This window comes from Tupaia chinensis, unplaced genomic scaffold (assembly GCF_000334495.1).
Source record: "Tupaia chinensis unplaced genomic scaffold, TupChi_1.0 Scaffold148234_1, whole genome shotgun sequence".
NCBI classification, from domain to species: domain Eukaryota; kingdom Metazoa; phylum Chordata; class Mammalia; order Scandentia; family Tupaiidae; genus Tupaia; species Tupaia belangeri.
In genome coordinates this window covers 834970-848825 of record NW_006208084.1, presented here as the reverse complement: position 1 = coordinate 848825, position 13856 = coordinate 834970, and the positions used below count along the sequence as shown (strand labels likewise).

At 52.9% G+C, this 13856-nt stretch overlaps 1 protein-coding gene across 1 annotated transcript; it reads left to right on the top strand.

Annotated features, from left to right (window-relative positions):
- The first annotated feature begins 3460 nt into the window (after window positions 1-3460).
- On the top strand, window positions 3461-13592 carry HMOX1 (heme oxygenase 1). The gene is made up of 6 exons (XM_006170324.3): window positions 3461-3599; window positions 3656-3709; window positions 6148-6268; window positions 9040-9531; window positions 10613-10685; window positions 12880-13592. Exons 2-6 carry the CDS (start codon window positions 3687-3689, stop codon window positions 13008-13010), a joined length of 840 nt encoding a protein of 279 aa, XP_006170386.1. The 5' UTR covers window positions 3461-3599; window positions 3656-3686; the 3' UTR covers window positions 13011-13592.
- The last annotated feature ends 264 nt before the right edge of the window (window positions 13593-13856 follow it).

The window sequence follows — 13856 nt, the reverse complement described above, 5'->3', positions numbered from 1 at the left end:
CTGCCTGTCTGCCTTCCTTCCTTCCTTTCTTTCTTTTTTCCCTTCTCATTCTCTCTCTTTTTTTTTTTAGATTTTTGCCATAGGGCCAGCTGCCTTAACCACCACGCTACTGGCTGGCCCTCCCATCACCTTCTTTGTCACCGACTCGCCTTTCTCTTACAGGGGCCTTTGTGATGACCATAGGCCCATGAGGATAATCTTCGCATCTCCAAGAACACTGACTATTCTCACCTACAAAACTCTCTAGCCACGCAAGATCCCCCAGTTACAGTTCTGGGGGATGGGATGTGGACACCTTGGAGAGGCCACTCTTGGGACTATGGCAGAAGAGGAAGAATAGCATTTGGACTATTCAGTGACTTGAGGAAAGGGAAGGGGGAATCAGGAAGCTGACTCAACCAGGGGAAGGGCCACAGCTCAACTCTGTGAGGAGGAAGAGGACCAGCAAGGCGTTGGCCTGGCTTCCCCTGCCCCCACAGTGTTTTCAGCACGTGGGGTCTGCTCTAGCCTCATCTGGGCTTCCCAGGGAACAGTTGGGGAAGGGACCTGAGCGAGGAGCTAGGAATTTCCAGTCCTTCCCCCTTTTGGGGCCTCTACTCTGTGTTAAATTAGAATGAACCGGAGCACGTGAGCTTTCCCTTCCGGAGTCCCTGAATTGGACGCTCTGAATCCGCCGGTGGCAAGCTTTCAGACCATCACACTCTTCTCCCCTAAACTCCTGGACCCTGTGTGAGAGGGGTTGGAGTGTGGTCGTCAGGAGTGCGGAGTCCGGCTTCAGCGTGCCACGATCGAATCCCGGCTCTGCCATCACTAGCTGAGGTGTAAGACAATCACTTAGCGCCTGTGTGCCCCAGTGCGTACTGCAGAAGACGGAGGTGAAGGTGACGACTGTACGTACCCCACAGGGCCATCGATGGGCTGAGGCAGGGTGGGCACAGAGGCTCTGCACGCAGCAAGCGCTCAGCAAAGGCTGGCCAGGATTGCAGTTGTACGTGTAGGTGCTTCCAGCCTTTTCTGGCAGCCCATCACTATTCGGCCTAACAGAAACAGACTTGCAGTGTCCATTCATTCCTTTTTATATATAGAAAGAGAAGAGAACTTGCTCTCTCTCTCTTTTTAAATAATTATTTTATTTAACTTTATTTATTTTAATGTGACCAGAGCATGAGAAAGCAAGCCACCAGGTCCAGGACTTGAACCATAGTCGCTATGTGGGAGTCCTGTGCCCTTAAACCACCACACACCTGCCAGCCCCTCCATTCATTCATTCCTTCATTCAGTATTAACTGTTACCTGTCAGGCTCTGTTCCAGGTGCTGGGATTTTTTTAAACAATTATTCACTTTAGGGGGCCAGCAGATGGTTTGGTGGTTAAAGTGCTGGACTCCCACATGATCAACCCTAGTTTGAATCTTGGACCTGGTGACTTCCTTTCTCACTCTCTCTCTCTCTGGTCAAATTTTAAAAATAAAATAAATAAAAAATAATGATTTTTTGGGAACCAGCAGTTAACGTAATGGCTATGTCGCTGGACTCCCACGTAGTTGACCGCGGTTCGCGTCCTGGACCCAGTGGCTTGAAACTCATGCCGGGCGCGTGTGCGTGAGTGCCCAAGAGGAGAATGGTGGAGAAGGGATTGCGGCGTGACCATCCCCCCTGGGGGGTGATTTCTCGCTTTCTGTCTCTATGTCTCTCTGTCTGGTGAGCGCATGCGCCGTATAACAAAAATAATGATTTTTTAAAAAGAATTATTGACTTTATTTTATTATTATGATTTTAATTTGCTATAAGACACATGTGCTCATCAGAGACAGAGAGGAAAAGGGAGAAAACAAGCTGCTAAGTCCAGGACTCAAACTGTGTTTGGCCAACTGGGAGCCCAGTGCCTTAACCACCATGCCACCTGCTGCCCCCCCACCCCCCCCAGTGCTGGGAATTTACAAAACAAAGCCTTGAGCAGATCCTTCTCAAGATTATTTTAGAAGTGTGTTCTGGGCAGTAGTGGGAGTATCCTTGTTCTCTGGCTAGTCTTATACCCCTGCGGCATCTGAAATGACACCCCCCCTCCAGTTACCATGACCTTAGCACAGGGAAGCCTGTCATCAGCAGAGGTGGCCATACAGAGGCCCAAGTTGAGCATGGGTGAAAGGGACCACAGCACTCCCCCTTCCCCTAGGCAAGAATCCATGCTGGACAGACTATCCTGAAGTCTGTACTCGTGCCTTCCGAGGAACGCTTCAGAAGAGACACTGCCCTCTTTTCCAAACAGCATCCTAGTCACTGGAAGTCATTAAAAAAAAAAAAAGCCTAGAGGTTAAAGAAGCTAGACCCCACATGGCTGGCTGTGGTTTAAATTCCAGGCCCAGTGGTTGCAAACACACAGGGTGCGTGCCCAAAATTCTGACCAGATTGGAGAAGTGGAGACGGGATTGCAGTGACTGCACCTCACTGGGAGGTGATTTCTCCCTCTCTCTGTCTCTCCCTTAATTGCCCTCTGGCAATTAAGAAAAAATTGGAATCTGAATGGCAGCATTGTGAAGGGATTTAGGAGTCACCTGGCCCATCTGTTTGGTCTGAGGCTCACCCAGTGGTCCTGTTTGTCCTGAGCAAGCCCCATGCAAAATGAGCTCAGCAGGTGACCAGGTAGGGCCAGCCCTGCTCCAGGCCGGAGTAGGCACTGGGCTTGAGGAGAGAGGCAGATCCCACATGTCCGGTCTGAGCCGGGAGAAGAGAGCGCCCCAGCCTGGGAGTGCACCCAGGGCTAACAGTGCAGAGGAGGTGGGCAGAGACTGGGACTCCTTGTAGGGTTTAGATCCCTGTTTCCTGTCGTAGGTGTGACCCTGGGCACACAGCCCCATGCCCCTGAGCCTCAGTTCCCTATCCTGTAAGTTGGGAGAGTTCTACCCCAGGATCCTTGCAGGGATGAACTATGACCTAGCACTCAGCGTGTGCTCCAAAAACAGGCCCTAAACGTACGTTTCAAGGGGTCCTGAGAAGGTAGGCTGTCAGCCCAGGGTTTGGGGAGGAGGGGACGTTTTTAGGGGGCAGATTCTCAGGGCAGGAGACTGCGGGGTCTGGGTGAGTAAATCCCTGACGTTGTATGCCAGACTCATTTTCTGAGCCGGGTTGCCTCCCAGCTCCCTGGAATTTTCGAGATTTCTGGGATGCGCCAAGCCCCATCACTGGATGGGAGGCTTTAGAAGAAGCAAAGTTGCACCCTGGACTGCTCAGATTTCCAAAAGTTTCGTGTTTTTTTTCTCCCCTGTAAATGTCCTGGGGCCTGGCTTTGTTCTCCGAGGATCATATGATTTCTCCCCTCCAGCCCGCGGGCCAGGGGTGGGCGGGGCCGGGCCTCGCGGTGTTGCAACCTCTGGCCAGAAAGTGGGCATCAGCTGTTCGGCGGCGCCCACGTGACCCTGCTGCAGCATAAATAGCCCGCGCGGCGGCGGCTCGGCACAGTCTTAGTCTGCTTCCGCTCCTGAGTTCCAGACACCGCCGTCCGCAGAGCCAGCACCGCGAGTCCAGCACCGCGAGTCAACAACCAGGGCGGAGCCAGCACCGCGGCGGGTCCAGCACCGCGAGTCCAGCACCCGGGCGGAGCCAGCACCGCGGCGGAGCCAACACAGGCGAGTCCAGCACCCACCCCCCGGGGGGACCCAGCACCGCGGCGGGTCCAGCTCCAGCCGAATGGAACGCCCGCAGCCCGACAGGCAAGCGTGGGGTGCCTTTCTCTCCCCTCCCAGCTCGCGTCTCAGCTAGTCCCAGAGACACCGCGGGGCAGCGAGAGAACTGAGCAGCCAGCAACTTGGGCTTTGCAGGCAGGAGCTTCTCATGGGGTCATTGGAGGGTGAGAAGGTGATTTACTTACCTGGTACCTAGGTCCCCAGCGGGTGACCAGATAGGAGTGTCCCTACCTTTGAGATAGGCAACTTTTTTTTTTTTTTTAATAACCAACTTTTGAGGTGTGCTCGGAGGCGCTCTGTTTAATCTAGGATCCAGGGGCTACTCAGGCCTGGGTGGCCGTGCTTGGTTCCTTGATGGCATCGCTAGCTGTGGAGCGCCAGAGCGCAGCCTCACCTTGGCGACGGTGAGGAGTGTACAGTCCGGAGAGGCGACGTGCCCAAAGTTGCCTAGCCAGCAGGTGTCAGAGCTGGGATTTAATTGAAGCTTGAACTGTCTCCCACCGAGTCTCACTTTTTCTCTTTTCTGAGGATTCATTCACCAGCCTGTATAGAACAGGAGATGTTTCTGGAAGGGTGTAGGGGAAGGGAGAAATGACAATTCTGTGGGGTGGGAGGGAGATACAGACACAAGGCAGAAATACTCCCAGAAAGAGGGACCAGCAGTTGACAATGGCTATGTCGCTGGACTCCCATGTAGTCAACCACCGTGGGAGTCCCAGATCCAGCAGCTTAAACTCAGACCAGGCATGTGTGCGTGGGTGCCCAAGCTCCTGAGAGGAGAGTGGAGGAGAAGGGATTGTGGTGTGGCCATCCCCCCTGGGGGGTGATTTCTGGCTTTCTGTCTCTCTCTCTTTCTGGTAGTACAACTGTCCTATAGTAAAAATCTCTCATTAAAAAAAAAAAAAATGAAAGAAAGCAGCAATCAGCAGGTGGCGTGGTGGTTAAGGCCCAGGGTACTCCCACATGGCCGACCATGGTTCTGAGTCCTGGACCTGGTGGCTTGCTTTCTCTCTTTCTCTCTCTCTCTGTCTCTCTCTGGTCAGATTAAAATGAATGAGTGAATGAATGAAATTAATAAATAATTCTTTAAAAAAAAAAAAGAAAGGAAGAACTACTCCCAGAAAGAGCCTTTCTTGGTGAAGAAAGCAAGATTTCTCGGGCTTTTGAATCCAGATGCTTTGATAATGACCCTGACATTATAGGGGTCATGAAATTTGTATCGACTTCAACAAAATAGAAGAATTAAATATTGAGTCTAAAAGTTAGTCAAAGCAGTGCCTCTGTAGCTGTGCATGCCTGTTCACATTGCTGCTGCTGTTCATTGGGTTTCCTTGGCTGGGGGAGCGACCTATAGTACATGCGTTTAGACTGAAGAGTGTTTATAAGGCTACTTTTTTAAAAAAGAATTATTTAATTTATTCATTCTGGTTTTTTTTTTTTTTTTGGAGAGGTTTTTGCTATAGAGCTCATGCGCTTGCCAGAGAGAGACAGAGACAGAAAGTGAGAAATCACCCCCCAGGGGACGTGGCCATGCCACAATCCCTTCTCCTTCACTCTCCGCTCGGGATCTTGGGCACGCATGCACACGCGCCCGGCATGAGTTTAAGCCACTGGGTCCGGGACTTGAACCACAGTCAACTACATGGGAGTCCAGCAACATAGCCATTACGCTAACTGCTGGTCCCTATTTATTCTGTTTTTAATTTGACCAGAAAGAGACACAGAGAATGAGAGAAAGAGAGGGAAGGTGAGAAAGCAAGCGACCAGGTCTGGAACTGGAACCGCGGTCGCCATGTGTCCAGTACCTTCACCACCATGCTACCTGCTGGTTCCCATTTTTTTTTAAATAATTTGCTATGGAGTACACATGATTGCCTGAGAGAGATGGGGAGAGACAGAGGAAAAGTGAGAAAACACCCCACAACCAGGGGGATGGCTGCATTGGAATCCCTTCTCCTCCAGTCTCCTCTTGGGACTTGGGGAACACATACCCCATGTGTTTTCCTTTCTTTTCTTTTTTTTAAAAGAATTTTTTTTTCACTTTATTAATTTATTTGCTTATTTTAAATTGACCAGAGAGGGACAGAGTGAGCGAGAGAGAGAGAGAAAGTGAGAATGTAAGCTGCCAGGTCCAGGACTCCAACTGAGGTCAGCCATGTGGGAGTCCAGCGCCCTTAACCTCACGCCACCTGCTGGCGCCCCCCCTCCCCGCAGCATATTTTTTCAAGCCATGGAGTACGGGACTCAGTCACACCCCCTGCGGTGTGGATCCTGCCCCTTAACCTGCTGGCTATAGAACTGCATTTAAAGCTGCTGGGAATGTGGCCTGTGTCACACTGGGAGGCTGGGCTGACTTCTGCAGATGCGGTGATACGGCGAACCCTCCTGAGGCAGGGCCTAAATCTCAGTGGTGAGCTAGAAGCCCCAGGCCAGCCCCTGCTCACCCCCTTTCTTTCCCTCTGCAGCATGGCCCTGGATTTGTCAGAGGCCCTGAAAGAGGCCACCAAGGAGGTGCACACGCAGGCGGAGAACGCCGAGTTCATGAAGAACTTTCAGAAGGGTCAGGTGACCCGAGAGGGCTTTAAGGTAGGTGTCCTGGTGAACAGCCCTGGTGGAGGGTGTGGCAAGGGTGGGTGTGCCTGTGCTCAGGCCAGTGGTTTAAGTGACTGTTGGAGCCAAGAATCCCAAGGGATCAGATGGCCATGCCATATGGGAGTCATCTTACACATGATGGCCCTGAGGCCCAGAGAGGGGAGCTGACTCACCCAAGGTCACACAGTCAGTTCGCAGCCTGCTACCTAAAGTTATGGAGGAGCTGGGACAACTGCGGTGTCAACCGAGTATGTGTTCCATGTTGGGCTCTCTATACACCTGATTTCTAATCCGTGCCTCAACCTGGATGAAAAAGGCAGGAAGGGAAGGCTCAAGAGAGTTAAGTGATTATCAGAAGGTCACAGCCCATGAGTGTAAAAGTCCAAAATCAAACTAAGACCAGTATCATTTTAGAGCTTGTCCTCTGATCTAATTCTAATTTGCCTATGAAAATGGAGTAGGATCATTTTCTAACAGTGAGACTTGGGGCATCGTCTTGACCTCCCGCAGCCACCCGTCTGTAAAATGGGCTTTCACCAGTGGGGTTTTCTTTTCTTTTTATTTTATTTAATTTTATTTATTTTAATTTGACTAGAAAGTGAAATAGAGAGAGACAGAGCAAGAGAGAGAAAGTGAGAAAGCGAGAAAGCAAGCCACCAGGTCCAGGACTTGAACTGCAATTGGCCATGTGGGAGTCCAACACCTTAACCACCACGCCACCTGCTGGCCCCAACCAGCGGGGTTTTCTTAAGCACCACTACGTGTTAGGCGCCAGTTCTGTGGTTTCCTGGCCCTGTTGTGAAATTCTCACGCATAGGAGGAAAGCACTTGATGAGGACAGGCAGGGTGCTGGGTGTTCGGTCTTCTGCACTGGGAGGTTTGTTCAGGCTGCACAGTGGGGTGGGCAGTTGGACCTGCCCCTTCTCCCCACCCTGCTTCTCACCTGAGAGACCCTCAGTGATGGATGGTGAACCTGCCGTCCTGGGCGGGTGGGCCCTGTGGGTCCTGAGCCCTCCTCGCCCTCCTCCGCACTCCCTCACAGAGATGATGCATGCCCAGTTGTTGTAATGTGGCTGGGACAGGTGGGGCTGGGGTGATGGTCCTGGCATGTCCCATCCCAGCCACCATAGACTTTGGATGTAGCCTCTCAGTCACGGGAGTCAAGGTGGCACTGAGACCTGTAAGAGAACCCAGAGCACACGTGTTCTGCCGACAAGCGGCGCTGCCACGGGCTCTCCGATCTGGGCACTGGGTGCCACGACTTGTGCCTCTCCCATGGCATCCCACCTGGTGCTCACGCCAGCGCCGTGTAGGACCTGGTTAGATGATCCTCTTTGGCAGGGAGGGAATGAGACTTGACTTGGCCTAGAGTCACACAGACCTCAGAGCCCACTTCAGGATGGGAAGCTGAGACCAGAGGGGGCAAGTGGCTCACCCACAGTCACACAGCTCGGCTGGCAGCGCCGAGGTTGGGACCAGGTCTGTTGAACTCAAAAACCTAGGCACTTATTAGACTTTTTGACAGAGACAGAAAGAGAAAGGAAAAAGAATCACTCCATGTGGGATGGCCACGCCATAAATCCCTTCTCCTCAAGATTTTGGGCATACACACCTGGAGTGTTTTTCTTGCCATGGACTCTGGGACTCGAACCACATAGTTGCCCACATGGGATGCAGAACCTTAACTACTATGCCACCTGCTGGCCCCACCCAGTCTCTTTTGTACCAGGCTGTCTGCCTTTTCCTTCCCTTAAGTAATGGGGCTGTTGGAGCGGCAGATGGCAAGGTGGTTAAGGCGCTGGACTCACGCATGGCTGACCGTGGTTCGAGTCCTGGACCTGGTGGCTTTCTGTTTCTCTTTCTCTCTTTGTCTCTGGTGAGTGTGCACCGCACGCCCTGTAGCAAATAAAATTTACCCTCCTTCAAACTCAGACACGTTCGTGTGTAACGGGCTACTTCCTGAGCCAAACTGTGCCAGAGCACAACACCCCAGCCTAGCATCCAGAGGCGGTGGATTTCAGAGTGGGCCGGTGAGGATTGTGCCCGGCAGATGGCCACCCAGAGGTCGAAGGGCAGAGGCACCTGGCCGTCTCCTGTAAGCACTTGTATCAGGTCCTTTCCTGCTCTGGAGTCAGGCTCCCTAGCAACGTCTGTGAGTCCAGTTTTTTTCTTACAAGCTGTGCAAGACTCATACCCTCTCTGAGCCATAGTTTCCTTTTCTGTGAAGTGGGAATCCTTTGTTCAATATATTTTTTTTCAGAGTCTTTTGCTTTAGGGCATGTGCACTCACCAGAGAGAGAGACAGAGATAGGAAATGAGAAATCACTCCCCAAGGGATGACACACCGTAATCCCTTCTCCATTCTTTTCCTGGGATCTTGGGCACACACACACACGTGTCCAGCATGAGTTTCAAGCCACTGGGTCCAGGATTCAAACCACCGTCGGCCATGTGGGAGTCCAGCAATGTAATAGCTATGCCTTCTGCTGCCCCGTGGATTTTATTTTAAATAAGGGTTGAATTAGGCCACATATTTTATCCAGTTGGGGTAAAGGTTTTAAGCAGAGAAAATGCATAATTGAATATTTCTCTTGTGAAAATTTTTCTGGCTGCTGGGTAGAGAGGATTGGAGGGGCCAGCAGGAGGTGGGAGCCCAGCTGGGAAGGGGTGATCTGGCCCTTCCTGAAGGTGAAGGTGTCACTGAAGGGACAGGTGGCAGTGGGGGTCTTTGGATGGCGGTGGCCTGACCTGCCCGTTGGTTTCAGCTGGTGATGGCGTCCCTGTACCACATCTACGTGGCCCTGGAGGAGGAGATCGAGCACAACAAGGAGAACCCTGTCTATGCCCCCCTCTACTTCCCAGAAGAGCTTCACCGCAAGGCCGCCCTGGAGCAAGACATGGCCTTCTGGTACGGACCTCGCTGGCAGGAGGTCCTCCCCTACACACCAGCCACGCGGCGCTATGTGAGGAGACTCCACGTGGTGGGGCAGACAGAGCCCGAACTGCTTGTGGCCCACGCCTACACCCGTTACCTGGGTGACCTGTCTGGGGGCCAGGTCCTCAAGAAGATTGCTCAGAAGGCCCTGGACCTGCCCCCCTCCGGCGAGGGCCTGGCCTTCTTCACCTTTCCCGGCATCGCCAGCGCCACCAAGTTCAAGCAGCTCTACCGCTCCCGCATGAACTCTCTGGACATGACCCCCGAGATCAGGGAGAGGGTCGTCGACGAGGCCAAGACCGCGTTCCTGCTCAACATCCAGGTGAGGGTCTGACGGCCCTGGGTGTCCATGCTTCCCCCAGCTACCTCTCCAAGGGCGTTCCTCTTGCACGGGGGGAGGGTGGTGTGGACTGTGGCTAAGTGCAGGGACTTAGAGGCCAGCGTGCCAATTCTGCAACTTACCGGCTGGCTGATCTTGGGTAGATCCCTTAACCTCCCTGCACCTCAGTTTCCCCATCTGTAAAATAGAGGTAATGATACAGAGTTAGTGATGAGGATTAAGCGAGTTACACCAGTAGAGACCCTATGGCAATGCCTGGCACAGGGCGTGCCCTCCGTATTAGCTTCCATTACTACGGGGCTGGAGAATCGCAGTTGTAGCACTCTTGACAACCGGCTGTGACAGCATAGCAGTCACGTGTAGCCAAGTGGTCACGCAGAGGTAACAGGTGCTGGTGACATGGCCTCTGCCCTCAAGGGACTCAGCCAGCCAGGAAGGCAGCGGACATTTTTCCATACGTGCCTCACATCCTGGGGAAAGGCGGGGTTTGAGCAAGGCCTTGAAGGATGAGTTCTTGGGTGGAGCTGGAGGGATGGGCACTCTGAGTAGGGGTGGCATCCTTCCGACCCCGATGTAGAGTCCTGTTGCCTTCCCCACCCACTGGGAGGCACTGTTGGGCTGGGGTCCGAGCTCATGCCCTCCTGGTTACCTCGTCACAGCCAAGGGCAGCAGAAGACGCTGGTTCAGTACCTGATAGGAAGCAGTGCTCCCCTCATATCCCCATCTAAGAAGTCAGTGTCTTACAGACGCGTAGTCCACGGAGCAGGGGCTCTGGAGCCAGGCCTGTCTGAGGGTGGCTCTGATGCCTGACTTCTGGAGTTTCCGCATCTGCAAACCTAGGCTAGTGGCCACCACTGAACACTCCTGAAAGCCAGTGCGCTCATGGTGAACTCTCAGTCCAGGGCAGTTGTAGCTGTTCCAGGTGGAGGGGTGCCAGCTGTGCGTCTGGTGACGTCCCTCTTCAGGGGAAGACATACGCAACGTTCAGTGTTCTTCTGTGGTTGTGTTATTTCCGGGGCCCAGCTATCTTGCTGAATGGGCATGTGCATCTTCTCTCTTTCAGCTGTTTGAGGAGTTGCAAGAGCTGCTGACCCAGGCACCAGACCATCCCCAGCAGGCCGGAGGCAGTGCCCAAGGTGAGGGCTTCCAGGGAGGGTGTTTCCTTTGGGCCTCTGTTGGGGAAGGGACGACACGTGGCTAGCTCTCTGTCTCCTTACTGGGCTGTTTTATGACTGTTGTAAAATGAGAAGTGGGGTGCAGGCAGAAAGGCATGCGGTCAGCCTTCAGTGTGCAGTTTTGAGCAAGCTGAGACTTCTCCATACCTCAGTTTCCCACCTTGAAAATCAAGGCAGGTAGAGCTCCTAATTCACTGGCTCAAAAGTGCACAACAGCCCTCTAGGAGTCATGGGCACCCTGGCCCTTTAATTCGGATTCCTTTTTTATTTTAATCTTTTTTTTAGATTTTGGTCACAGGGTGTGTGCACTTGTAGGGGATTGACGGGGAGAAAAAGAGATAACCCCCTCACACTCCCCTGGGGCGATGGCTACACCACAACCCCATTTTCCTCCAGGTTCTGGGCATGCTCACACACAATGCCAGGCATGTTTTTCAAGCTGCTGGGCTTGGGACTTGAACTGCACAGTCGGCCATGTGGGATCCAGCACCTTCACCACCACACCACCTGTTTGGCTGATTCCTTTATAGGATTCTTTTTAAAGGTTCCTGAGTGGGCCAGCAAGTGGTGTGGTGGTAACGGATGCTGGATTCCCACATGGCCAACCATGGTTGAAGTCCCGGACCTAGTGGCTTGTTTTCTCACTTTCTCTCTCTCTCTCTCGCCCGGTCCTTCTCTGGTCAAATGAAAATAAATGAAGTTTAAATAAAATAAATAAGTGTTCCTGAGCAGGCCCCTCACATGGGGAAGGGAGGTGGACACGAGAAGACATTGACTTCTGGTCCTCCTCGTGTGTAGGCCTATTCCCCACCCCCTTCGGTCACGTGCCCCCGAGAGTCTGCAGAGCCATAGCTGTGATGAATATCTGGAAAACTTCCAGAAAGTCCAAGCATCCCGCTAAACGTTCCCTCACTGGGCAGAGGTTCGGCTCAGCCTCCCGCCTGGCAGCTTGCTGTAGGTCTTCCCTCCTGCTGCCAGGACCATGTGGATACCCTCCTGGCAGGATTGTGCCTGGGAGGGTAGGAAGGTGGCCACTCTGGGCGGGATCTGCTGCCTGGTGGGGTGAAGGGACTTGGCCCTAACGTGGCAGTTCTCAGAGTGGGGGCCCAGTGCCCTCTTGGGGTTTGTGAGGTCAAAACTATAAATGACTACTATTTATTTATTTATTTGTGCATTGTTAAACTCGTTTCATGAATGCATGTGGGAGTTTCCCAAAGGGTAGCTGACACAGGATGACCTCATGGGTCTGATGGCTAATGACATGCGTGCCTGTTTATGCCTGCGTGTTAGAAATTGCGTGGTTCTAATTACTGGTAATGTAAACAGCCATGGCTGTGCTCACACAAACACAAGGTCTTTGGCATCTCTGGCCACGTGTGAGTATAAAAGGGTCCTAAGAACAAGAGGGGTGAGAACGGCTCCCTGAATTTGATGAGCAATGGAAGCGTAAAAGCTGTGGCGTGTTGCTTGCCTATAGTCCCCTCTCCTGACGGTAACTCTGGGCCACCAAGAGGAGGCCCTGCTTTTTCCCAGGAAGCCCCAGATTTCCACCTTGCTCTTCCTCTCCTTCCCCACAGTGGAACTCGATTACCACCCAGCTGCTCTGGCTCTAGGGGGCTGCCCTGGACACTGTCCTGCTTCTAGGGACCTAGAGAACACTCACTGGGAGCCTGAGGTGGTGGCAGACATCCACCCACCCGGGCTGCTTGGCAGGCTCTGGCCTGTCGCACGCAAATGAGGAGGATAGGATTAAACTTGAATTTTGACCTCAGCGGCCCTGCTTTCTAGCTCCTGCCTCATTATCACCGTTCCTGGAAAATGTATGAGAGTCTGAGATGAGGGCTTACAGCTCAGACCTAGTCACCAGTCAAGTTTAAAGAGAGGGCCTTCCTGATGGGAGGCAGAAGCTGAAAATCAGCTGGGGATTTTCTCCTGGGTTGGTCTGGCTCAGGCTGGAGGAACAGACAGCCTGGAGGTGTCGTGAACTCCCTCTTTGAAGGCTTGCCAGCAGTAGCAGGAGGGATTCCTGTTTGGGCCGAAGCAGAGTCCTGGCATTGGTCAGCTGCCATACTAGAGACACCGGGGCCCTTCGTGTTGCTTTTCTGTGACGTCCCCCACCCTGCCTGTTGTTGACCTTGCCCCCTGACTCTTGCAGATTCCACCCTCACGGAGACTCCCAGAGGGAAGCTGCAGCACAGTGCCCTCTCTCAAGCTCCACTGCTCCGATGGGTCCTTACACTCAGCTTTCTGGTGGCAACGGTGGCCGTGGGACTTTATGCCATCTGAATTCATGCCTCCTGGTCCCTGGGGACCATGAACTCTGCCCAGTGGAGGGCTTTCTTCCTGGAGAGGGAGAAGATCTTGGCTGGTTTCCTACTTGAGCCTGGGAGGTCTTTGGGGGCTCCCAGCCCTCTCCCTGTGTCTTCCATCTGGAAAGGAGGAAGAAGCCTGTGACATCTTCTCCAATGACAAGCACATCCAGCTCACAGCCTCAACTTCTAAAGCAGGACAAGACCCAGCCCTCCCCTCAGCACCCTTGTTCCTGCAGCAGAGCCTGGACCATGTGGCCAGATGTGGCAGCTGTCCTGAGCCTCCCAAGGCCCTGGGGTTGTGGTCTTGTTGACAGCAAGGACCGCTTTCCTGTGGGCCAGGGCGATTTTTATATACACACACAGATGTCTGTTTGTCTCATTTTTGTTGGAGCCACTCTTGGTTCCTGGCTTGGCCTGATCTGTGCTATTTTGTTGTTTTTATAGCAGGGTTGGAGTGTCTTGGGGGGAGGTGGGAGGGGGTGTTGAACAGCACTGTGGCCTTAATTGCTAACTTTTGTGTAAAGTATTAATAATAAACAACATTGACTGATAGTAATTGGAAGTGTCTGTCATGGGCTCCATTAACTTTTGCTTTGTTTCTCAAATGCCTGGTGGGCGATGCGGTGACGCTGGGGTTGGCAGGAGCTGGTTTTGGGTGCTGGGCACTGTTGGAGAATGGAGGGCATGAGCTTTAAGCAGTTGGTGGGAGAGTTGTCGTGATGAACCCTGCTCAGTGCAACTCGCCTTTACTGAAGATGGAGTTGTCCTGTTAGGCTGAAATGAGCAGATTCTGGGGTGGACCTGATTGATGTGTTCAGTA

What these genes read in the sequence shown, in the direction of transcription:
- HMOX1 (XM_006170324.3), top strand. Translation starts at nt 3,687, where the DNA reads ATGGAACGCCCGCAGCCCGACAG. An exon ending in CGTTCCTGCTCAACATCCAG is followed by an intron (nt 9,532 to 10,612) that starts GTGAGGGTCTGA and finishes TCTCTCTTTCAG; the next exon opens with CTGTTTGAGGAGTTGCAAGA. An exon ending in GGCCGGAGGCAGTGCCCAAG is followed by an intron (nt 10,686 to 12,879) that starts GTGAGGGCTTCC and finishes TGACTCTTGCAG; the next exon opens with ATTCCACCCTCACGGAGACT.